Raw genomic sequence first — 23071 nt, 5'->3', positions numbered from 1 at the left:
CAAAGACACCCTCGGGCACAGATGCCCAGGTAGATGCTCTCGCAGAGAGATCATCTGCTGCTGAGTTGTGCTCGCGGGGAACGTGTTGCAGTTCCAAGGCGTCGAAGTCCTTCTCGAGCTTCCTCACGTGAATGAGGTATGCCGCGAGCTGGGGATTGTTGCAGTTGCAATCCCCTCGGACCTGCTTGATGATCAGCTGGGAGTCCCCCTTCACCAGAAGCTGCCGGACCCCCAATGAGAGGGCTTGCGTCAGGCCGAAGATCAGAGCCTCGTATTCCGCCATGTTGTTAGTGGCCTTGAACTCAAGGTGCACCATGTACTTCAGCTGATCTCTGTTTGGGTCGATGAGGACCACACCAGTCCCGGACCACCTCTCGCGGGCGGACCCATCAAAGAAGAGTGTCCAGTGAGGCTCGGTGAAGACTGGTGTCCTGATTTCCGGCTCCGGGGGTCCAGCATTTATGACCGGACCCCCAGGGTTGCTTGGGGAAGGAGTCCACTCCGCTATGAAATCAGCCAGGATCTGGCTCTTGACCGCGTGGCGTGGCTGGAAGTCCAGTTGGAATTCTGCCAGCTCTGCTGCCCACTTGGCGATATTGCCTGTGGCGTTGGAGTTGTGTAGGATCGCTCTTAATGGGTAAGAGGTCACTACAACAACTCGGTGTGCTTGAAAGTAGTGGCGCAGTTTCCTGGACGCAATAAGTATTGCATAGATAAGCTTATGCGTCTCAAGATACCTGGTGTAAGCATCTAGGCCCTCAAGGTATGTTTCGGTGATTAATGACAACCATTATTGTGACTAATGAGTTTGTGCAGCTTAATAGATCGTTATCGCTCATTTGGTCATATGTCAAAAGAGACCCCTCAATTTCATTATTCAAAAAGGCGATCTCGGTATTCAACTCAATTTTATGTCAAGGCTAAGGATCTTTCTAGTCCTAAGTGTCACAAGGTTGAGAAGGACACTTAGGTTAGTATAGGTTTTATAGTTTTGTAGTGATCACACTATTAAGAGGGGTTAAAGCTTAGTAACTTGAGCATGGACATGGTCATTTGAAAATGGATGCACACTATGGTCACTCAGGTTTCTAGAAGTTCAAATAAGTGGTTCTCAAACTATATCTCAAAGAATATTTGGATTTCATTCAAGACTCAAATCAGAAAAGACAAAATCAGAAAAAGTCTATACACCGGTTTAACCGACGCTCTCAATTTTCCATACGTCGGTTAAACGAAGTCAGCAGAGTCTAGACAAATTCAATACACCAGTTAAACCGACGTGTTTGAATTTAACGTCGGTGCATTAGTCCAGAGTTGGTTTTTCCAGGGAAATTCAAGTTCTATTCACCGGATTAACCGACGCTGTTTGAATCAAGACGTCGGTGCAATTGACCAGTGAGATGGTTTTTCAGGGGAATTTAAAAGTTGTCCTCACCGGTTAAACCGACGATAGGTTTGAGTTAACGTCGGTGCAGTTGTCCAGAGACTTGGTTTTTCAGTTGATCAGTGGACAACTACACTCACCGGTTAAACCGATGATACGTCGGTTAATCTGCCCCAGTTGTAACGGCTAGTTTTCAGAAGAGGCAGTTTACATTCACCGGTTAAACCGACGATGACTATTGGAGGGACGTCGGATTAACCGGCGCTACGCAGTTTTCTGGCAGCTTTTCTCCAACGGCTCTATTTGTGTGAGCTGCATATATATACCCCTCCAATGGGTCATTTCGCCCACTCTTGACACCAGGCAACATCCAAACACTCATACCATAGTCAAGAGCCACCTTGAGCTTCATCATTCACATACTTGTGCATTCAATCAATCAAGAAGCAAGATTAAGGACTTGAGTAGAGAGAAGCTAGTGTGCATCCGTTCTTGGTGATCGGTTCTTGCTCAAGTGAAGGCCTTAGCTTGTTACTCTTGGTGATTGGCATCACCTAGGCGATCTTGGTGATCGGGGTGTTTCTCGCGGAGCTTGCCAAGGATTGTGGGAGCCCGGAGAAGAAGATTGTACGTGGCTTGAGCTCCACCACGCCGGGATGGTGAACGGAGACTCTTAGTGAGCGCCCAAGTCTCGGTGACATGGGAGGTGACAAGACTCTTAATGAGTGTCACAACGTAGACTAGGGGTGTGTGCCAACACATCGACACCACGGGAAAAAATCCGGTCGTCTCTTGTCCACTCTCTTTATTCAAGCATTTTTCTTTCATGCAATTTACTCATAAGCTTGACTTAGAGATCATAACTTAGCTCTACCTTGCTAGGCTTTACTTTGTTTTTCTCTCTCTTAGCTTGTGTAGGTAGCTTAGTTATCCGGTTGGTGAATTGGTGCCCTACTAGTATTGCATAGGTTAAGGTTGCTTTACCTTGCTTTAGAAATTGAAAAAGGCCCAATTCACCCCCCCTCTTGGTCCATCGATCCTTACAATTGGTATCAGAGCCTCGTTGCTCATTTGGATCATTAGGCTTCACCGCCTAGAGCTATGGCCAAGATGGGTGGTTCGCCGCCTCACTTCGAGGGCAAGAACTTTGCTTATTGGAAAGTTCGCATGGCCGCATACCTTGATGCGATTGCCCCCGAAGTGTGGTTGGCCACTAAGACCGGGTTCACCGGAACTCCCACCACCGAACAATTAAAATGGAATGCCAAGGCTAGAAATGCAATTTTCGAGGCCATAAGTGAGGAAGTCTTTGCTAGAGTTAATGGCATGGACTTAGCAAGTGATATTTGGAAGGAACTCATTGAAATTCATGAAGGCTCCACTAAAGTTCGTGAGCAAAAATATCACTTGTTTAGAGCTAAGTATGATTCCTTTAAAATGCTAGCTCATGAAAATTGCAATGATATGTACTCTCGCTTGAATGTCATTGTCAAGGACATTAATGGTCTTGAAGTTTCCAAAATTGACAGTGGCTCCATCAACCGCAAGATTCTCATGCTCCTTCCGAAGCCCAAGTACAACATTATCAATGCTATGCTTCAAAAGGAGAATCTTGATACAATGGAAGTGGGAGAGCTTGTGGGCGAAATTCGCGCTCATGAAATGAGTATCCTTGGTATGACCGAAGAGCCAACAACAAGCAAATCAATTGCTCTCAAAACCAAGGCCAACAAGCACCGCAAGCTCAAGATGGTCAAGCAAGAATCTAGCTCAAGCAATGAAGAAGAAGATCACCATGAAAGCTCATCCGATAATGAAGATGGGGAACTTGCTCTCATGATGAGAAAGTTCACACGCTTGAGCGATAAGATAAACAAGAAGGGTTACAACTTTGACCCCAAAAGAAGGATGTTCCGGTATAAGGAAGATGTCAAGTACAAAACTTGCTATAATTGTGGAGAAAAAGGACACATCTCTCCCGATTGCCCCAAGCCGGACAAAAGAAAGAAGGACAACAAAGGCAAACATCGCCATGATTCAAGTGATGAAGAAGACATCGTCACCATCGCCCTCACCAATGAAGAACCACCACTACCTCCGCCTCCTATGTGCCTAATGGCAAAAGGTAACACCAAGGTATGTGTGGTGGATAGTGAAGATGATAGTGATGAAGAGCTTGATCCTTATGAATTCACTAACCTCATTAATGAGTATACATCCGTCATCAAGAGGGAAAAGGGCAAAGTCAAATTTCTTGAGAGCACTCATGCCAAGTTAGAGCTTGCCCACTCCGACTTGCTTGGCAAGTACAATGACTTGCTCAAAAAGCACAATGAGTCACTTGTACTTGCTAAGCAAGTTGAAGAGAGCCACAAAAAGCTTAAACTAGAGCATAGGGAGTTGGCTCACAAATATCAAGAACTTGAATTTGCCTATGAAGCAATTGACCCAAGTCTTGAGAACTTTGCTCATGAAACTATTGAAAAGGTCAATGCTTCTACCTCATGTGATGACCTACTCATTAATGCAAATGCCACTAATATTGTGTCCAAGCTTGCTCCTTCTAGGGAAAAGGAGTTGATGGATCAAGTAGCTAGCCTCAAGAGTAGTGTGGAGAAGCTCTCAAGAGGAGAATACATCCACAAGGAAATTCTCTTCAACAATGCACGTGACTATGGCAAGAGAGGTCTTGGTTCATTTCCGGAGCCAAATCAAGGCACTACTCCTTCTCCGGAGATCAAGATAAGCTTCATCAAGGAAGTTGGTTCATATTGCCAACATTGCCAAGTCACCGGGCACCACACTAGGGAGTGCACCTTACTATCACATCCTCTTCCCACTTTACCTAAGAATTACTCATCAATGTTTCAAAATAACCATTTTCTCTTGAGTAAAGTGAAGGGCAAAGTGAAGGCCAAATTTATTGGCAAAATTGCTAAGGAGTCAAAGAAGAAGCTCCCCAAGCAACTTTGGGTCCCAAAAGCTCTTGTCACACATGTGCAAGGCCCAAAGCTTGTTTGGGTTCCTAAAACTCAAAAGTGAATTCTCATGTGTGTAGGTGAACTACAAAGCCGGTGGAAAACATTGGGTACTAGATAGCGGTTGCTCTCAACATATGACCGGCAATGATAGCATGTTCACCTCCCTTGAAGATCCCGGCGATCATGAACATGTCACCTATGGTGATAACTCAAGGGGAAAAGTTTTAGGTTTGGGTAGAATAGCTATCTCTAAAGATTTATCAATTTCTAATGTCTTGTTTGTAGAAGCACTTAGTTTTAATCTTATTTCTATTGCTCAATTGTGTGATCTTGGACTAACGTGTACCTTTGACAAGAATGGTGTTGTAGTAACTCTTGAAGAAGACAAGTCAATGGTATTCACAGGGTTTAGGCATGGCAACATCTATTTAGTGGACTTCTCTTCAAAGCAAACAAGCACCATGACATGCCTCTTCACCAAGTCTTCTCTTGGGTGGCTTTGGCATAGAAGAATTGTTCATATTGGCATGAGCAACCTCAAGAAAGCCCACAAGAGAGGGATGTCACGTTTGACAAGAACAAGCTATGTAAAGCATGTCAAGCCGGGAAGCAAGTTGCAACACATCATCCCATCAAGACGATGTTGTCTACCTCCAAGCCGCTCGAGCTACTTCACATGGATCTCTTTGGTCCAACTACATACAAGACTTTTGCAAGAAGAGCTCAAAGGGAGTACAACTCCCCAATTGTGAAGATCCGTAGTGACAACGGCACCGAGTTTAAAAATATGAAGATTGAAGAATGGTGCGATGAAGAGGGCATCAAGCATGAGTTTTCCGCCACCTACACACCTCAACAAAATGGAGTGGTGGAAAGAAAGAACAAGACACTCATCACCCTAGCAAGAGCAATGTTGGATGATTATGGCACGTCCGAGAAGTTTTGGGCGGAAGCAATCAACACGGCGTGTCATGCATCCAACCGAGTATATCCTCACCGACTCCTCAAGAAAACTCCATATGAGCTCATCACCGGGAAGAAACCAAATATATCATACTTTCGAGTCTTTGGTTGCAAATGCTTCATCTACAATTAGAAAAGGCTCGGTAAGTTTGAAAGTAGATGTGATGAAGGTTTCTTTCTTGGTTATGCATCAAACTCCAAAGCATATAGAGTATTCAATCAAACCTCCGGGTTAGTTGAAGAAACATGTGATGTGGAGTTTGATGAATCTAATGGCTCCCAAGAGGAGGTTGTTGGCTATGAAAATGTAGGTGATGAGGAGATTGATGAAGCTTTGAAGAAGATGTCCATTGGGGATATCAAGCCGGAAGAGGTGCATGAAGGCAATGATCAAGGGGGAGGACCTTCCTCATCTACACCAAGCACCTCCACGGCGCCCCAAATGGATGAAGATTAAGAAAAAGATGATACACAACCTCAAGAAGATGTGCCAACGCCAACACCCCGAGTTCAAGAGCAAGAAGAGCAAAGTGTTCCACCACAAGCACAAGTCACACATGATCCACCCCAACAAGCATCCACGCAAGTACCGCTAGTGAAGCATGGTCGCATCTCCAAGGATCATCCAATTGGTCAAATCATTGGTAGTCCATCAAAGGGAGTAAGAACTCGCTCTAAACATGCTTCATTTTGCGAATATCACTCGTTTGTTTCTTGTATTGAACTCACTAGCATAGAGGAAGCGCTTGAGGACTCGGATTGGGTGATGGCCATGCAAGATGAGTTGAACAACTTCACCCACAATGAAGTTTGGGTCCTCGAGGCTCCTCCGAAAGACAAGAACATCATCGGCACCAAGTGGGTCTTTCGAAACAAGCAAGATGAACATGGGGTGGTGATACGCAACAAAGCAAGACTTGTGGCAAAAGGGTTCTCTCAAGTCGAAGGTTTGGATTTTTGTGAAACTTTTGCTCCGGTCGCAAGACTTGAAGCTATCCGTATCCTTCTTGCTTACTCTTCACATCATAACATTAAGTTGTATCAAATGGATGTGAAAAGTGCATTCTTAAATGGCGTTATTAACGAACTTGTTTATGTTGAGCAACCTCCCGGGTTTGAAGATCAGAGGAATCCTAACCATGTTTATAGGTTGCACAAGGCACTCTATGGGCTCAAACAAGCTCCAAGGGCTTGGTATGAGAGGCTTCGTGACTTCCTAATCATGCAAGGCTTCAAGATTGGGAGGGTGGACACCACGTTGTTCACAAAAGTCGTCAACGGGGATCTTTTCATTTGTCAAATTTATGTTGACGATATTATCTTTGGCTCAACTAATGATTTACTAAGCCATGAGTTTGCTACCATGATGTCTAGAGAATTCGAGATGTCCATGATTGGCGAATTGACATTCTTCCTTGGTTTTCAAGTCAAACAAATGAAGGAAGGAACATTCATCCATCAAGAAAAGTATACTAAAGATATCTTGAAGAAGTTCAAGATGGATGAGTGCAAGCCAATCAAGACACCCATGGCAACCAATGGGCATCTCGACTTGGATGTGGACGGTAAACCGGTTGATCAATCCCTCTATCGTTCTATGATAGGGTCTTTGCTTTACCTTACCGCATCTAGGCCCGATATAATGTTTAGTGTGTGCTTGTGTGCCCGCTTTCAAGCTAACCCAAAGGAGTCACACCTTTCGGCTGTGAATAGGATCCTTCGGTATCTCAAGCACACTCCTAGCATAGGCTTGTGGTACCCCAAAGGCGCTAGTTTAGATCTCTTGGGATACTCGGATTCGGATTTTGCCGGAAGCCGTGTGGATCGCAAGAGTACCTCCGGGGGTTGCCACTTGCTTGGGCGTTCTCTAGTTTCTTGGTCGAGTAAGAAGCAAAATTCCGTGGCTTTGTCCACCGCGGAAGCGGAATATATAGCGGCCGGTGCATGTTGTGCCCAAATCCTATATATGAAGCAAACTCTTTTGGACTTTGGTGTGAAACTAGATAGGATCCCACTCCTTTGTGACAATGAAAGTGCCGTAAAAATTGCCAAGAATCCGGTTCAACACTCTCGCACAAAGCACATTGATATTCGCCATCACTTTTTGCGTGATCACGAAGCCAAGGGGGACATTTCCCTTCAAGGTGTGAGATCCGAGGAGCAATTGGCGGATATATTCACAAAACCTTTAGACGAGAGTACCTTTGTTAGACTAAGGAATGAGCTTAATGTGTTAGATGCGGCAAATGTCATGTAAGTTGCCATGTCATATAGAAAAATGCATACATATAGGACACTTGTCTAACCATGGTAAGATAGTGATGAGCAAGGGTTTAGCTAGAGGTGGTGGTCCACTTGTTTTCCTCTAGGCTTGTAGAAAGGCTCATCATGAAGAAGCTTCCCGTGGGTTCAAACTTGACAAGTAGATCTTAATTTCTTGTTATGCATTTCTTGTCATATAGATGTGCACTTCATGTTTACTTTACTTTCGCATGTGGTTGTAGCTTGCATTATCATTGCATGCGTAAAGGTCACAAAGGAGATCACTTGATGAAAATGAGACTTGTTTTCATATACAAGATCTTAATTCATGAAAAGTGAAAAGAGCAAAGTGTTAGGTGCGTCATTGCCTAGTGAGCAATGTCATGATGAGTTTGAAGTTTTCTATCTTCAATATTCCTATGACATGGCTCATACATTTTATTTGGCGCTTTGTCTCTCTTGCTGCTTTTCCTTGTGTTTGAAAAGAAATTTATTTAAGCAAGTGTGCTATCCTATTTATTTTGAGGGGTAAAGTCGCCTATGCAAGTCCATTAACTTGAGTTTATTTGAATCTTATAAGTTTATTGGACTTAGCATAGAAGAGTGAGCTGAGTGTGGGGTTTTTGGCTTCACCGGTTAAACCGACGTTCAAAGGATCTATACCCATCGGATTAACCGGCGTTACTAAAGTTTGTCTCAGCTCAGTCAAGTTTCAGGCGTTCAACCGGCGTATACAAAAGTCAGAGCATCGGATCAACCGGTGATAGTAAATGCAAATCAGACCTAGCAATCAACCGGTGTTTTGATCAATCAACCGACGAGTACACTTTTGGCATCATCGGTTCAACCGGCGTTCAAAAACAGATCTGCAGAAGTCTCGGGTGAACTACACCGACGCAATCAACCGGCGTTCAAACCCTACGCGTCGGATCAACCGGTGTTAAAGAAAATCGCGGGCCCACCTGTCATATATGTGTCTTGCTCGCGGACAACTTCCTCTCTGTTTCGCCCGACTCCAGCCGCCGCCGACCTCGTTCTCGCGCCGCCTCTCGCCTCCGCGCCGCCACCACTCGCCGCCGCTCGCCTGCACGTCGAGCCGCCGCCGCCGCGCCCTCGCGCTCGCCCAGCGCCGCCCGTGCGCGCCTGCGCCACCCGCGCAAACGCTCTGCGCCGCCGCCTGCGCGCGTAGCCGCCGCCGCCGCACCACGCCCTCACCGACGCACGCGCCTCCATCGCCAAGCGCCACTGTACTCCACGCCTTCACGCCATCCACGCCGCAGCCGCAGCCTCCACGTCTCCAAGCATCCACGCCGTTCACGCCGCAGCCACAGCCCATCAGTGCTCGCCAAGTGCTCGTCATATTGCCTGTTCGAGATGGGTCGCGAGAAGAGGAAGGGTAAGGAAGTTGTGGTCGAGAAGCCCGCTCGCAAGCGGACTCGTGCAGAGAAGGAGGCCGAGAGGGCCGAGATGGTGGCCAAGGCCGCCGAGGAGCAGGCATCAGGCCGCGCTCGTCCGTTCCAGATCAGGGAGGACCCCAGAGGCAGAGGCAGAGGCAGAGGCAGGGGCATGGGTAGAGTCAGAGGTGCCAGGGCCACCAGAGCCGCGACGGCAGCAGCAGCAGAGTCAGATCAGTCAGATACAGCTGCAGATTCAGATTCAGAGGCAGAGCAGTCCGAGGAGTCTCAGGGGCAGAGCACACAGGAGTCACCGACTCTACGACGGTCTGGCCGCACTCGGCAGACATCCCCAGCAGCAGAGACTTCACCAGCAACCGAGCGTCGCACTGGACCGAGGACGCGAGGAGGTCACCAGCCACAGGAGCCTCGCAGGTCCACAGCTGCAGCAGCAGCAGCTCGTAGAGCCGAGGCCCTAGAGGCCGAGCGCGCAGTGTTCCGTATGGACACTGTTGTGCGTCTGGAGCCAGGTGTGCTGCTCCAGAACTTGACCAAGGCCAATGCGGCGAAGGTCAAGAGGCTCAGGTGGAGTGTTCAGGAGGAGGACTGGTTCCCCGTGACCCGTGACAGCCGAGTCGACCGTAGGTTCTGGACGCTTCTTCAGGCCAGTTTCTACGAGACCTACCAGAGGCGGGGTCACAGGATCTTTCCGCACAGAGTGCTTGACTGGGTGTCCCTGAGGACAGCCGCAGGGGGAGCAGATGTCAGAGAGCACTTCGCTCACTTCAGGGGCCTGCCCAGGTTACTCCAGATTGAGCAGAACAGATATATTGAGGACTGGGTCAGAGTCTTCTATGCCACGGCCTGGATTGCTCCCGAGCGTCGAGCAGTACACTTTGTTTATGGAGGCCAGGTCTTTGGTTTGTCGAGAGCGACGATAGCAGGGATTCTCGGAGTTGACTTAGTTGACGTCTCCCTGCACGAGATGGTTTACGGAGATGCAGATCCACCGCGCAGAGCGATGATTGGCGGGATTGCACCTTCTCATGAGGCGATCTCTCAGTGTTTCCGCCAGCCGTTCCCTGCCTCCTACGCCAGAGTTCCCAGTCTGTTGACCCCAGAGGCATACGCAGTACACATGGCACTCCGGAGGACTTTGCTACCAAGGAGTGGCTACCCAGAGGGGTTTACAGGACTGCAGCAGCTCCTGCTTCTACACATCCTCACTCACGAGCCGTTTGACATAGTTGACTTTATTCTGGCTGAGATAGAGGATGTGATCACAGACGGGATGGGTGTGGTGCGACAGTTTCCCTTTGCACACTGGATCAGCTATATATGTTCTATGATTGTGCCAGCAGAGTCACCCATCAGCGCTCCCTACCGTCACGACGAGGCTCCCCGGTTCCCAGTTTACCGACCGACAGCTCCACAGGACCGGAGGAGGGGCAGACAGGCAGAGAGAGCTGCCATGGCACAGTTGTCACCAGAGGCACAGGCCCGTGTGGCACAGGAGGACGAGGCACTGCTTGCCGCCGAGGCACAGCTTCCCGGAGGAGAGGATGAGATACACTGGTCTGAGCTTGAGTCAGACTCCTCCGAGGACGTAGAGTACTTCCCTGCAGCAGCCCCAGCTAGTCACGACCACGAGGCAGGGGGGTCTAGAGAGCCAGCTCCAGAGTCACCAGCACCTGCTACAGTCTCTGAGTCCCAGGTGTCTCAGCCGTCCGAGCTCACCGCACTTCTACAGCAGCTCGTGACTCAGCAGAGAGAGGACAGGCTTGCACAGGAGGAGGCCAGGAGAGCTCACGAGGCTCAGCTGGCTGCTATACAGAGAGAGGCCGCCCGAGAGAGGGCTGCGACCGAGGAGCGTTTTGTCGGGCTTATCGACAGAGTTTCACAGAGGACAGACGCTCAGTTTCAGCAGATGCAGCAGGGGATGATGGCGATGTTCGGGATGATCTCACAGCTTTACTCTCACACCGGACTCGCCCCGCAGCAGCCAGGACAGCCAGGCCTTCAGGGTGTTGGAGCACCTCAGCTTGCCGTCACACCAGCTCCTCCTCCTCCAGCGCCTACTGCAGCCCCAGCTACTACAGCGACACCGGAGACCACGTTCTCGATGTCAGCACTCTTTGGGTCTGCCGGTCGTCCGCTCTTTTCACCACTGCCGGCGACCACACTCTTTCAGGATTCACCGTCAGCGGTTCAGTCGGTCGCCCTCCCTTCCTCACTTCAGGCAGCACCTTCAGGGGGAGGAGCAGTAGAGGAGTCCCTGCTTCCACAGTCGACGCAGCCGGCAGCCTCAGCAGTCACCTCTTCAGATATTGATACTTCTTCTGCTGACCCGGTTACGACTTCTACGGATCCTCTACCAGGCAGTGCCAGCACGAGAGCCTCCACGACAGTTACTCCCCCAGTGAGCTCAGACCCAGACCAGCAGCTTCCGTCTGTCACCGAGGGTGAGAGTTCTCCGTCCGACGATGACGACCCGGACCGCTTTGTCGCCGTACCACGACAGCACGACCCGTAGCTCGCCTTTTGGTGCTTTGATGCCAAAGGGGGAGAGGTGTTAGGGGGAGCACCAGAGTTAGGGGGAGGGTAGAGCTAGAGAGAGCTCGTAGTTATCAGGACTTTGATTCTTTGTATCACATTTGGTGTTAGTTCATGGATATGTACATTTGTCGCTTGAGTATGCCGTGCTTTGAGACATATCTATGAATTTCGTTTGAGCCGTTGAGCTCTTTGGTCCTTCTTTTCGAGTTCGCTTGTGTTTATCTTGCTTTATCTTTCTCGCTCTCTCGTTATTTATGATTATGTTGTCATCAATCACCAAAAAGGGGGAGATTGTAAGCATCTAGGCCCTCAAGGTATGTTTCGGTGATTAATGACAACCATTATTGTGACTAATGAGTTTGTGCAGCTTAATAGATCGTTATCGCTCATTTGGTCATATGTCAAAAGAGACCCCTCAATTTCATTATTCAAAAAGGCGATCTCGATATTCAACTCAATTTTATGTCAAGGCTAAGGATCTTTCTAGTCCTAAGTGTCACAAGGTTGAGAAGGACACTTAGGTTAGTATAGGTTTTATAGTTTTGTAGTGATCGCACTATTAAGAGGGGTTAAAGCTTAGTAACTTGAGCATGGACATGGTCATTTGAAAATGGATGCACACTATGGTCACTCAGGTTTCTAGAAGTTCAAATAAGTGGTTCTCAAACTATATCTCAAAGAATATTTGGATTTCATTCAAGACTCAAATCAGAAAAGACAAAATCAGAAAAAGTCTATACACCGGTTTAACCGACGCTCTCAATTTTCCATACGTCGGTTAAACGAAGTCAGCAGAGTCTAGACAAATTCAATACACCGGTTAAACCGACGTGTTTGAATTTAACGTCGGTGCATTAGTCCAGAGTTGGTTTTTCCAGGGAAATTCAAGTTCTATTCACCGGATTAACCGACGCTGTTTGAATCAAGACGTCGGTGCAATTGACCAGTGAGATGGTTTTTCAGGGGAATTTAAAAGTTGTCCTCACCGGTTAAACCGACGATAGGTTTGAGTTAACGTCGGTGCAGTTGTCCAGAGACTTGGTTTTTCAGTTGATCAGTGGACAACTACACTCACCGGTTAAACCGATGATACGTCGGTTAATCTGCCCCAGTTGTAACGGCTAGTTTTCAGAAGAGGCAGTTTACATTCACCGGTTAAACCGACGATGACTATTGGAGGGACGTCGGATTAACCGGCGCTACGCAGTTTTCTGGCAGCTTTTCTCCAACGGCTCTATTTGTGTGAGCTGCATATATATACCCCTCCAATGGGTCATTTCGCCCACTCTTGACACCAGGCAACATCCAAACACTCATACCATAGTCAAGAGCCACCTTGAGCTTCATCATTCACATACTTGTGCATTCAATCAATCAAGAAGCAAGATTAAGGACTTGAGTAGAGAGAAGCTAGTGTGCATCCGTTCTTGGTGATCGGTTCTTGCTCAAGTGAAGGCCTTAGCTTGTTACTCTTGGTGATTGGCATCACCTAGGCGATCTTGGTGATCGGGGTGTTTCTCGCGGAGCTTGCCAAGGATTGTGGGAGCCCGGAGAAGAAGATTGTACGTGGCTTGAGCTCCACCACGCCGGGATGGTGAACGGAGACTCTTAGTGAGCGCCCAAGTCTCGGTGACATGGGAGGTGACAAGACTCTTAATGAGTGTCACAACGTAGACTAGGGGTGTGTGCCAACACATCGACACCACGGGAAAAAATCCGGTCGTCTCTTGTCCACTCTCTTTATTCAAGCATTTTTCTTTCATGCAATTTACTCATGAGCTTGACTTAGAGATCATAACTTAGCTCTACCTTGCTAGGCTTTACTTTGTTTTTCTCTCTCTTAGCTTGTGTAGGTAGCTTAGTTATCCGGTTGGTGAATTGGTGCCCTACTAGTATTGCATAGGTTAAGGTTGCTTTACCTTGCTTTAGAAATTGAAAAAGGCCCAATTCACCCCCCCTCTTGGTCCATCGATCCTTACACCTGGCCTTTGCCTCGTGGAGGACTTCACTGACGTAGTAGACTGGCTTTTGGACGGTCCGGACCCTAGTTCCTGGGTCCGGCTCGCCCTTGTCCATCACATCTGTCCCTTGGGCCCCCAGTGGTTCTGGGTTCCCACTGGAATGAGGCTCCTCCGGATCTGCCTGTGCAGGGCCCGGACCTTCAAGCTGGGGTGAGGCTGACGGGCCCCCGTGTCCGGGGTCCGGCTCACCACCCTTGGCCAAGGAGTCCTTGGTGCTCCCCTGGGGAGTTTGCTCCATCCTTTCGGCGACCAGCACCATGCTGACCGCCTCCGCAGATGCAGCAAGATACAGAAACAACGGCTCACTGGGTTCTGGAGCCACCAGTACTGGCAGCGAGGTGAGGCGCTGCTTCAGCTCCTGGAAGGCTTGTTCAGCCTCTTCGGTCCATGAAAATGGACCGGACCTCCTCAACAGCTTGAAGAAGGAAAGGGCCCTCTCAGCCAGCCTCGATATGAAGCGGCTAAGAGCAGCGAGAGATCCAGTAAGCTTCTGGACGTCCTTGATACGGCCAGGAGGCCTCATTGCTTCGATCGCCTTGATCTTGGCTGGGTTTGCCTCAATGCCTCGATGTGAGACCAGGAAACCTAGCAGCTTCCCTGCTGAGACGCCGAAGATGCACTTCTCTGGGTTCAGCTTGGTGCGGGTGGCGCGAAGACGGTCGAATACGAGGGACAGGTCCTCCACTAGTGTTGACCCTACCTTAGTCTTGACCACAATGTCATCGACATAAACCTCAACAATATTTCTAATTAGATTACCGAAGGTTTTGTTCATAGCTCGTACAAACGTGGGTAAGGCATTCCTTAGACCATACGGCATGACAATGTAGCAATAAAGCCCATCTACTGTTACAAAGGCAGTATGCTTCCTATCCTCTCTAGACATCTGAATCTGGTGGAAACCAGAGTATGCATCTAGGAAAGACAAAAGTTCACACCCGGAGGTGGAGTCCACGATCTGATCGATACGCGGAAGAGGATAGGGGTCTCTTGGACATGCCTTGTTGAGGCTGGTGTAGTCGATGCACATCCGGAGCTTCCCGTTGGCCTTTGGGACGACGACCGGATTGGCCAACCACTCGGGATGGTGGACCTCCTTGATGAAGCCGGCGTGTAGGAGCTTGTGGACTTCTTCGCGGATGAAGTTCTGCCGCTCCATGGACTGCTTCCGAGGCTTCTGGCGCACCGGCGTGGCGTCAGGGTAGATCCTCAGATTGTGCTCGATCACTTCCCTGGGGATCCCGGGCATCTGTGACGGTTCCCAGGCGAACACGTCGACATTTGCCCGGAGGAAAGCGATGAGCGCGTCTTCCTATTTCTCCTCCAGGTTTCCCGCGATGCGGGTGGTCCTGGTGGAGTCTGTTCCAATCTGTACCGACTTCACGAGAACTTGGTCCGGGTCAGATGGTTGGACCTTGGGAGCCTTTGCAGGCGCCCTGGGTTGCGAGGTGGACGGATCCTCCTCGGAGCGTGCAGCCTCTGCCGCCAGAGTATGCAGTCTCTCAACTGCAGCGACGGCAGCGGTGCGGTCACCCTGCACGGTGAGGACTCCGGCAGGGGAAGGCATCTTCAGGATCAAATACCCGTAGTGGGCAATGGCCATGAAGCGGTAGAGTGCCGGTCGGCCAATGATGGCGTTGAACGGGAGGTTCACCTCCGCAACATCGAACATGACGCTCTCTGTGCGGAAGTTCTCCTCGGTCCCGAACGTGACCGGCAATGTGATGCTCCCCAGGGGGAACACCGGGTGTGGGCCCACTCCGGAGAATGGGCGAGAGGGAGTCAGCTTGGACTCTGGGATCTGCAGCTGCTTAAATGCTGCATAACTGATGACGTTGAGACCAGCTCCACCGTCAATCAGCACGTGGTAGAGCCTCACGTTGGATACGACAGGAGCGGTGACTAAAGGTAGCACACCAGCTCCGGCCATATTCTCCGGGCAGTCGGATGGCCCGAAAGAGATGGTGGTGTTCATCCACCTCTGGTGCGGCGCCGCCCTCGGGACCCCCGGCTTCACCGAAAGGACCTCCCGGCGAAGGGTTTTCACGTCCCGCCGGGAGACAAGCTCCCAGCTCCCGCCATACATTACGTACAGCTTCTTGCGGCGGTCGCCGTTGTCGGAATCGGAGTCGTCGTTGTGATAGATGCCCTTTAGCTCTCGGGCGGGGGATTGGTACCCCAGCTCCTTCTCCCCGGCCGCGGCCCCACTGTCAGAGGCCTTCTCCTTGCCGGCCCGCTGGCGAGGAGGGGGTGAGCCATCCTTAGAGGACTGCTCACGCCGCCCACTGACCCGTTTCGCGAGCTTTTGGATCTCGCGGCAGTCAGCGGCGCTGTGGCGAGCGGTGGGATGCATTGGGCATGAACCTCCGCTTCCACCTTGCGGGCGAGGGCGTTTGCCGTGGGTATTCTGGCCCCCAGCCGCTGCAGCCGCAGCCGGCGCCGCTGCTGGCGCTGCTGCTGCAACGACTGGTCCGCCGGAATGCGGCTCCCCGCGACCCCGGTTCTTCTTCTTCTTCTTGCCACCGCCCTGAGCGGTAGCACTGGGGCCACCAGCTTTGGTGTCTCCATCTTGGGGGGCTGAGTGCCATGCACGGCCCTCAGCGGCCCTGGCACACTTGTCTGCCAGGGAGAAAAGCGTAGTGACGCTTTCCACCTCGTGCGTCGCCAGCTTCTCGAGCATCTTCTCATCACGCACCCCCTGACGGAAAGCAGTAATAATAGATGCATCTGAGATACGAGGAATGGTACCCCGTACCTTGGTGAAGCGCGAGATGAAAGCCCGAAGCGTTTCCCCGGGTTTTTGCCTCACGGCGTGAAGGTGTGCCTCCACACCATGCTGCTGGTAGACGCTGGCGAAGTTCGCTGTGAACCTCGCACACAGCTCTTCCCAGGACTGGATCGTCCCGGGTGTGAGATTCATGAGCCAGGTCCGGGCTGGCCCAGACAAGGCTACATGAAAGTAGCTTGCCATGACGGCGCCGTTGCCACCAGCCGCTGTGATGGCGGTAACGTACACCTGCAGGAATTCCGACGGGTTAGTAGTACCGTCGTAATTTTCCGGCAGGTGGGGGCGGAACTTGGGTGGCCACGCCACGGCGCGGAGGCGCTCCGCAAGCGCAGCACAGCCCACCCCGGCCACCGGTGCGCCCGACTGAATCCGGGCGTTCACCGGAGGCCTGGGTGCCGCCGCGTCCAGATCAGCATTGAGGTTGCGTCCCTCAAAGTTGAGGCGGCGCTCTCGCGCCCTCTCGACAGCGATGCGGGCATCCTCCCCCGCGCGCCGGTGGTTGAGCTCCGCCCGCAAGTCTTCTGTTCGTGCACCCCTCACGGTAGGGGAGCGCACAGATGCCGATGCACCGCCCTGACGCTGGTGGTAAGGTACCACCGCGTTGCCAGGCGGAGGTCGTTGCCCAGTCTTTGCAGAACTGGGGGAGGCCTGAGCCAGATGGAGGAGACGATCGACGTCGTCCCGCCACTGCCTCAGGGCGTCTGGCGAGGCTGCCTCAGCCGGGGGGTTGCGAAGCAACTCCCTAGCCGCTGCCAGCGCTCCGCCGCTCGCAGCCTGTGAGGGGACCCTTGACGGGCGCCCTGACTCTTGCCGGCGGGCGGCGCGCGCCACCGCCAACGGTGCCTGCTCCACAGGCACAGTTGCCCCTGGAGCAGGAACGCGAGAGGCATGTGGCGTGGAGGACGCCACCCCCTCCGTCATCTCCACGTCGTCTACGCGAACCATGGGGACGAAGAAGATGATGGAATGCGACCAGCTGTTTTCCCCTACCTGGCGCGCCAAATGTCGTGGTGCTGCAAACCACAGCCGGGTGGCGGAAGGCACCCGCCCTAGCCCAGAGGGTGTGTACTCGGGGGTTAGCTAGTCTTAGATCAATCTTCCTCAAGAACTCGATGAACACAGCAAGATTTAGAGTGGTTCGGGCCGCCGGAGCGTAATACCCTACGTCCACTGTGTGTTGTATTGCTTTCCCACGAGAGTGAGAAGGTGCGAGAGTTTCAGCCTATCTGGATTGTGGAGATCGTCCTGTGCACAGCGGGCACCTCCCTTTTATATCTCAAGGGGGCGCGTACACGGCTGTTGGATTCCCGACAGGTGGGTCCAACGATGCGATATAAAATAACAGGGTGTTCATACATTATGGCGTTGCAGGCGAAGGAGATCTCTCTCTTGGATTCGCTCGCCTGCTCCCGGAGCCCTCCGTCCATCATGTCTTGGTGCTGTCTTGTCGAGACGGAGCCCGACGCAGCTAGTAGCATCGCCTGTTACGTAGCTGAGCGGCTGTGTAGGGAGCGGCGTAGGTGGCATGATGGAAAAGTGCCGAGCCGTCGTATCCATTTAACGCGGCAGACGGGCTCTGCGCGGGCGCGGCTCAGGCGGCTCCACTGTGCTCCTTGGTAATACGCGGCGTGCAGCGGGGCCTGACAAAAGGCTGTCTTGTGTACCGCGGCGGCAGAGCACGCCTTGTCCATCGCATTAAATACGGTAGGTGGGCGAGTCTTCCTGCGGAAGACTCGCGCACAACCCCACGTCTCCGGGACACGCGGCGGCTCCGGACCCCTACACGGTGAGGGGCGTCCGGACGGGCGCAGGAGGTCCCGGACCCCTCTGGGGGTCCGAGGCCTCGGCGGTCAGCTCGGAGCTTCCCTTTTGTGTAGACACGTGGCGTCACCGGACCCATCCTCAGGCGGGGAACGGTCCGGGGCCATTGGCCTGGTGAGGGAAAAACCTGGCCTGTGGGGCCTGGCTACTCCATCTTTCCCGCGCAGCTACGGGTAACTACGCGGGTCCTGCCTTGCTGCAGTAAGAGTGAGTATCCCTATTACAGTGTACCGACAGACATGATCTAAAGTTTAGTACGTGGAACCAAACAACACCTTATTTTGTCCAAACCGTTTTTTGAGCAGTGCATTCCAAACCAGGTGAGAACTGAGAAGGAACAGAAAGGTGAAGTTGTCTGCATCAGATACAGTCTCGGCCCAACAAGGAAGGCTAGTTTTTGCACATTTTTCTCTCAGCCGGCCCAGTAAGCAAGTGGTCACGGCTTCACCACGGCGCGGAGCCCTCGGTGACACGAAAGGACAGGTGTGCGGGTCAGATCCACGTCATCACCTTCCCTGCTATCCCATATCCATCACGCAAAATAGGAATAAACAGAAGAAAACGGAAAAGGTGGGGGAAGTCGTCAAGAGCTCCGATCCCACAGGCCACAGCTACCCATCGACGATCGACTCCGGTCTCCGGTTACTCCCAAATCTGCCGAGACGAGCCCGGGAATCTCAACGCGCGAGCGGATGAAGGGAACCCTGCGGCGCGAAGCGAGCTCGAGGTGATGATGAGTTGTTACGGTTTATGGACGGAGCAAGCAAGGAGCCTCTCCACAAGGTAACCACCACACGCGATTCCTCTTCAATCCCCCCGGTTGTTTCCAGAGATCGGGTGCCCTAGGCCATTCAGCTTCGATTCGTGGACGTTCCGCTTCAGTTCGACCACGCGGGCGACACCGGATTTGGAAGTTCTGGGTTGAGAGCTGCTTCCTACTTTTGGCCTGAAAAGGCCGATGGAGTCTGCGCAGTTTTTTTGATTGGTTTATTTTCGACATGCTTTTAGCGTGTGCGTGAGTGTCACAACTCACAAATAGTTTTGGGCGCACTGTGGTATTGCTTTGCTGCGGTCTCTCTAGTGGAGTGCGCAGGGCTGTATGGTTCCTTTCGAAGTGGCCAGAATTAGGCTTAGTCAGCTCAACCGTAGCGAATGGCTTGTTTATCCTGCTGAATTGTAGGTCGCATTCCGGTTTGCGGCTGCAGCACAAGTACTTCCATTTCAACTTTCTTCACAATATCTGCAGTTGCTTTTAATTTAGTGCTGATCAGAGATGCAGCAGCCAAATGATCCCTATTCAGAGGTAGTTTGATCGTGACTCGTGAACCAGAAATGGCTGTCATAGACTCATAGTATTGACTACCATGAGAACTCTGTTAGGATGCTGGTCTGGCCTTGTATCTGCTATATGAACTGAATGTTGTTTTTATTTCTGAATTGTGTATAGTTCCTAATTGTTACAAGCTTGACTTGTCATTCTGGGTTCGTGTGGTTCCCTTTCCTAATCTTTCTAGCAGGCAAGGAAATACTTCATAGTGGAGGAGAGCCCATTTGGTTCTTTTTGTAGGGTGTATTTGGTTCATACAAAGCAAGAAGGTCCTCGGCCTTGCACAAATTATTCAAGCTTCCATGCTTGATGGAACATGTCCTGTTCAGTAATGCTCACTTGTTGAAATAATACTTCCGTTTCGCTCCTGGCAGTGTTCACCTTTGTGAACCGATGCTCAGGCTTTTAAACAGCATGATTTCATTATGTGGCGGGACTCTGCTTGATTTTGTTTGCATTGATTCCCTGCAAGGCTAAATTTGGGACAGAAGTTGAACTCGTTATCTTTTAAATGGGTTCTTGGCACAAAGTCTTACTTGATGTTTACTTTGCGCAAATCAATTTGACTGCCATAATAGGGCCTCCTATCTTCAGTCACACCTGTTGTAACTTGTGAGTTGTTGCTTTCAGAAAGTGAACATATATTTGTGTGGTTCGTACTTGGTCGTTCCTTGTAAAGTGTGACACTTCGACTGAATTCTTTTTCTAGCAAATGCGATCTACTATGCAAATTTAACTCGATGTTGATATATGTTTTAATGGTTTGCTGGTTCTCAATATGGTGTGGAAGTCAAGAAGCTCAAGACCTGTCTCATTCTAAACCCGTGCTAGTTACCTTTGATCTTGTTGTACCATTATATAGTCAGCCAGTCACTATTTTTCTTGGTACTGCACTCCTAGGCTTAGTTGATTTGTTTTATTATGGCCCTGTTTGTTTCCGATTATAATCAGCTTATCGGTGGAAATAAGCGATAATCCCACCAAACGCCTCGCTTATTTTCGCTTCTGTGGTAATCCGCTTCAGAGATTTGAACTACGAGAAGCGAGTTCTCTCAGCCATGCTTAGATTATAAGCTAAGCGAAAACAAACAGGGCATGTGTGTTTGTTAGCTTTTTTTGATATTTTGTAACAGTTTTACTTATCCTGCTACTGCAATTTCACCTGTATAGTGGACCTAATGCCATTCATATTCTGAGAAATGTCCATTGCAATGTGACTTAAATGGTTCTCACACAGTTATAGTAATTCATCTGTTCATTCATTCTGTCTTATCCATTCCATGAACTTCATTGTGATTGCAGGACTACTACAAAGTTCTGGAGGTTGACTATGATGCATCTGATGACACGATCAAATTGAGTTATAGAAGATTAGCTTTGGTAAGATGCTGTTCGACCTCTGTTCTTCAGGCAAATATCAAGTGTCATCCGTGCAAAGACGGTTTATAGATTAACTCATTCCAACCCATACTGCAGATGTGGCATCCAGATAAGCATAAGGGAGATAGCGATGTCACAGCTAAATTTCAGGAGATTAATGAAGCATACAAGGGTATTCTTCCTGTCCATAGTACTTAGACACTTAGCATTTACAATCCTTCACTGATTGTGAACCATTCACAAACTTCACTGATTTATATCTTTTGACGTTCTTGTTTTTTCAGTTTTAAGTGATCCAGCTAAGCGATTAGAATATGACCTTTCCGGCTGTTATGAGATCAATCAATATACTTTGCGTGTAAGATTTTCTTGTTCTTTAGCCAGACAGCAGTCACTTCAAATTATCATTTTTGCACTTCAGCTTATAGTCTCTGTCCTCTCTTGTATTTCAGGAGTATCTTACAAGATTTAAGGGCATGATACTTACCTGCAATGGCCTTGGCATAGATCACAACTCAAAATGGTAAAGACAACTAGTTTCTTTTGATATTATGTTATGTTTTCTACTATTGATTATCTTTGGAGCCACATGTTTGGAGATTCTTAAAGCTGTATAATGATGTTAAATATTTATCATTTCCAGGGCTCGACACTTGAGGGAATTGAAGCCCCATTGATCAACAGGTACAGATGTACCATCACTGATGCTCATCAGATTTATTGTACTTTGTTAAATACGCTGTCTAGTGTCACATACAGTGGTACTTTAGTACTTTACCCCTTTCTGCCGAAAGAGATCCATGTATACTATTTCCAGGTCTCTTATTGGTGACTGACTGGTCGTGGATACAGAATTAAATTTTTTCCCCCAATATAAGCGGAGCCCAAAAGAAACTAAATACCGGAATGGACTATTTTAGCCTCGCAACACTTCGTGTTTGTAAGGTACATTGTTCTCTTATTTAAACCGTGACAAAATCGTGGATTTTGATGTTAAAAGAGTGACACAAGAAGGGAGAATTGCTCAGTACGCTGCATGGAGTTTGTTGTAGGTAGCTAGGAAGGTGCCCTATGTTTAACCCAAATGGAAGTTAAGACGGTAAAAGTTAAAATCAGCTGGCATTATCGAAACCTTCTGACTTACGAGCCGACATCGCTACCGGCAGTTTTTGGTTGGACAAGATATGCATCATTACTGCAAATCACTCGCCTCTTTTCAGATCAGCGCGTCCTTTTTGTTATCTCTGTGTGATACGAAATCAGCAAGTGGCTCGCTTCTGAGTTTTGACTCAATGCACTCTAATCCCCAAGTGCCGGCACTTGACCTGTAAAGTGCGTCGAAGCTAGTTATGCCATATCAGCTTTCGTCTCAATGATGATCGCGCACAGGAGAGACCTTCAAATCGCAAGGAATCATGAATAGCCTCACTGTTTCATGTAGGGCAATGGTTAGTGTGACGTTTGGTACCCGGTAGGTCAGTCACGAATCACGATCTACATACAGTGCTGCAACTGCCTTGTGCTACAAGTGAGAGGGTGTGTTTAGTTGGTGAAATTTTTTAGATTTTGGTACTGTAGCACATTTCATTGTTATTTGAAAATTTGTCCAATCATAGACTAATTAAACTTAAAAGATTCATCTCGTGCTAATTAGTTAGACTGTGTAATTAATAAATTTTTAACATTATTTAATACTTCATGTATGTATTCAAAGATTCAATGTGACGGATACTATATGAAATTTTTTGGGAACTAAACAGAGCCTAATTGCCCCATGCGGAAACGGGAACTGAACATCAACGTGCAATGCTGAAAGCCTGAAACCTCCTGGGTCTGATCCTGTCATTTTATTCTGCGGGCACTGTTACTGAAAATCCATTCCTTATTTTCTTTCAGATGCAGTAATTCATTCCGTAGGCGTGCATTGTATTCTGCTCGTCTCTGAATTCACTGCGATCTCAATTTGACCTGTAAGAGCATAGCTAATAATAAAGCTAAGTGTTTGGTTATAAGCCAAGGAACAAGAGTCAAACTATACAATAATTAGACTTTTACTTGTTTTCAAATATTTTATTATTATTATATAGTTTCATTCTCTTTTCTATTGTCCTCATATAGATTTTTATTGGAACCCTTTATTACCTATGCATTCGTGCCAACTTAGTGCTTCACTAGAAGCTAAGCTATTTTTTCT

At 49.4% G+C, this 23071-nt stretch overlaps 2 protein-coding genes across 5 annotated transcripts in view; both read left to right on the top strand.

Moving 5' to 3' along the window:
• Nucleotides 1–18631, top strand: part of LOC120656869 (UDP-N-acetylglucosamine transferase subunit ALG14 homolog) — a 29994-nt gene extending 11363 nt beyond the window's left edge. For 2 of the 3 annotated variants that reach the window (XM_039935067.1, XM_039935065.1), the window contains exon 6: nucleotides 18476–18631. In XM_039935067.1, the coding sequence (XP_039791001.1) occupies nucleotides 18476–18494 (19 nt within the window). In that variant the 3' untranslated portion in view covers nucleotides 18495–18631. The remainder of the gene's footprint in view (nucleotides 1–18475) is intronic. The other variant, XM_039935066.1, reaches the window with a different exon arrangement.
• Nucleotides 18632–18649: 18 nt separating this feature from the next.
• Nucleotides 18650–21805, top strand: LOC120656870 (chaperone protein DnaJ-like). Of its 2 annotated transcripts, XM_039935069.1 has the most exons (6): nucleotides 18650–18953; nucleotides 20800–20877; nucleotides 20974–21049; nucleotides 21162–21235; nucleotides 21330–21400; nucleotides 21521–21805. In XM_039935069.1, the coding sequence occupies exons 1-6, from the start codon at nucleotides 18921–18923 to the stop codon at nucleotides 21552–21554; spliced, it is 366 nt and encodes a 121-aa protein (XP_039791003.1). In that variant the 5' UTR covers nucleotides 18650–18920; the 3' UTR covers nucleotides 21555–21805. The 2 variants fall into 2 exon arrangements, 1 of the variants encoding a protein (XP_039791003.1); XR_005668027.1 differs by having other exon boundaries at nucleotides 18704–18953; nucleotides 21162–21400.
• Nucleotides 21806–23071: the final 1266 nt, after the last annotated feature.

Source organism: Panicum virgatum, chromosome 1N (assembly GCF_016808335.1).
Source record: "Panicum virgatum strain AP13 chromosome 1N, P.virgatum_v5, whole genome shotgun sequence".
NCBI lineage: Eukaryota > Viridiplantae > Streptophyta > Magnoliopsida > Poales > Poaceae > Panicum > Panicum virgatum.
The sequence above is the reverse complement of the archived record's forward strand: the minus strand, read 5'-3'. Positions and strand labels throughout refer to the sequence as shown.

Coding starts and splice junctions, on each gene's coding strand:
- LOC120656870 (XM_039935069.1), top strand. CDS start 18,921: ATGGACGGAGCAAGCAAGGAGCCTCTCCACAAG. Junction 18,954..20,799: donor GCAAGGAGCCTCTCCACAAG/GTAACCACCACA, acceptor TTGTGATTGCAG/GACTACTACAAAGTTCTGGA. Junction 21,050..21,161: donor GATTAATGAAGCATACAAGG/GTATTCTTCCTG, acceptor TTGTTTTTTCAG/TTTTAAGTGATCCAGCTAAG.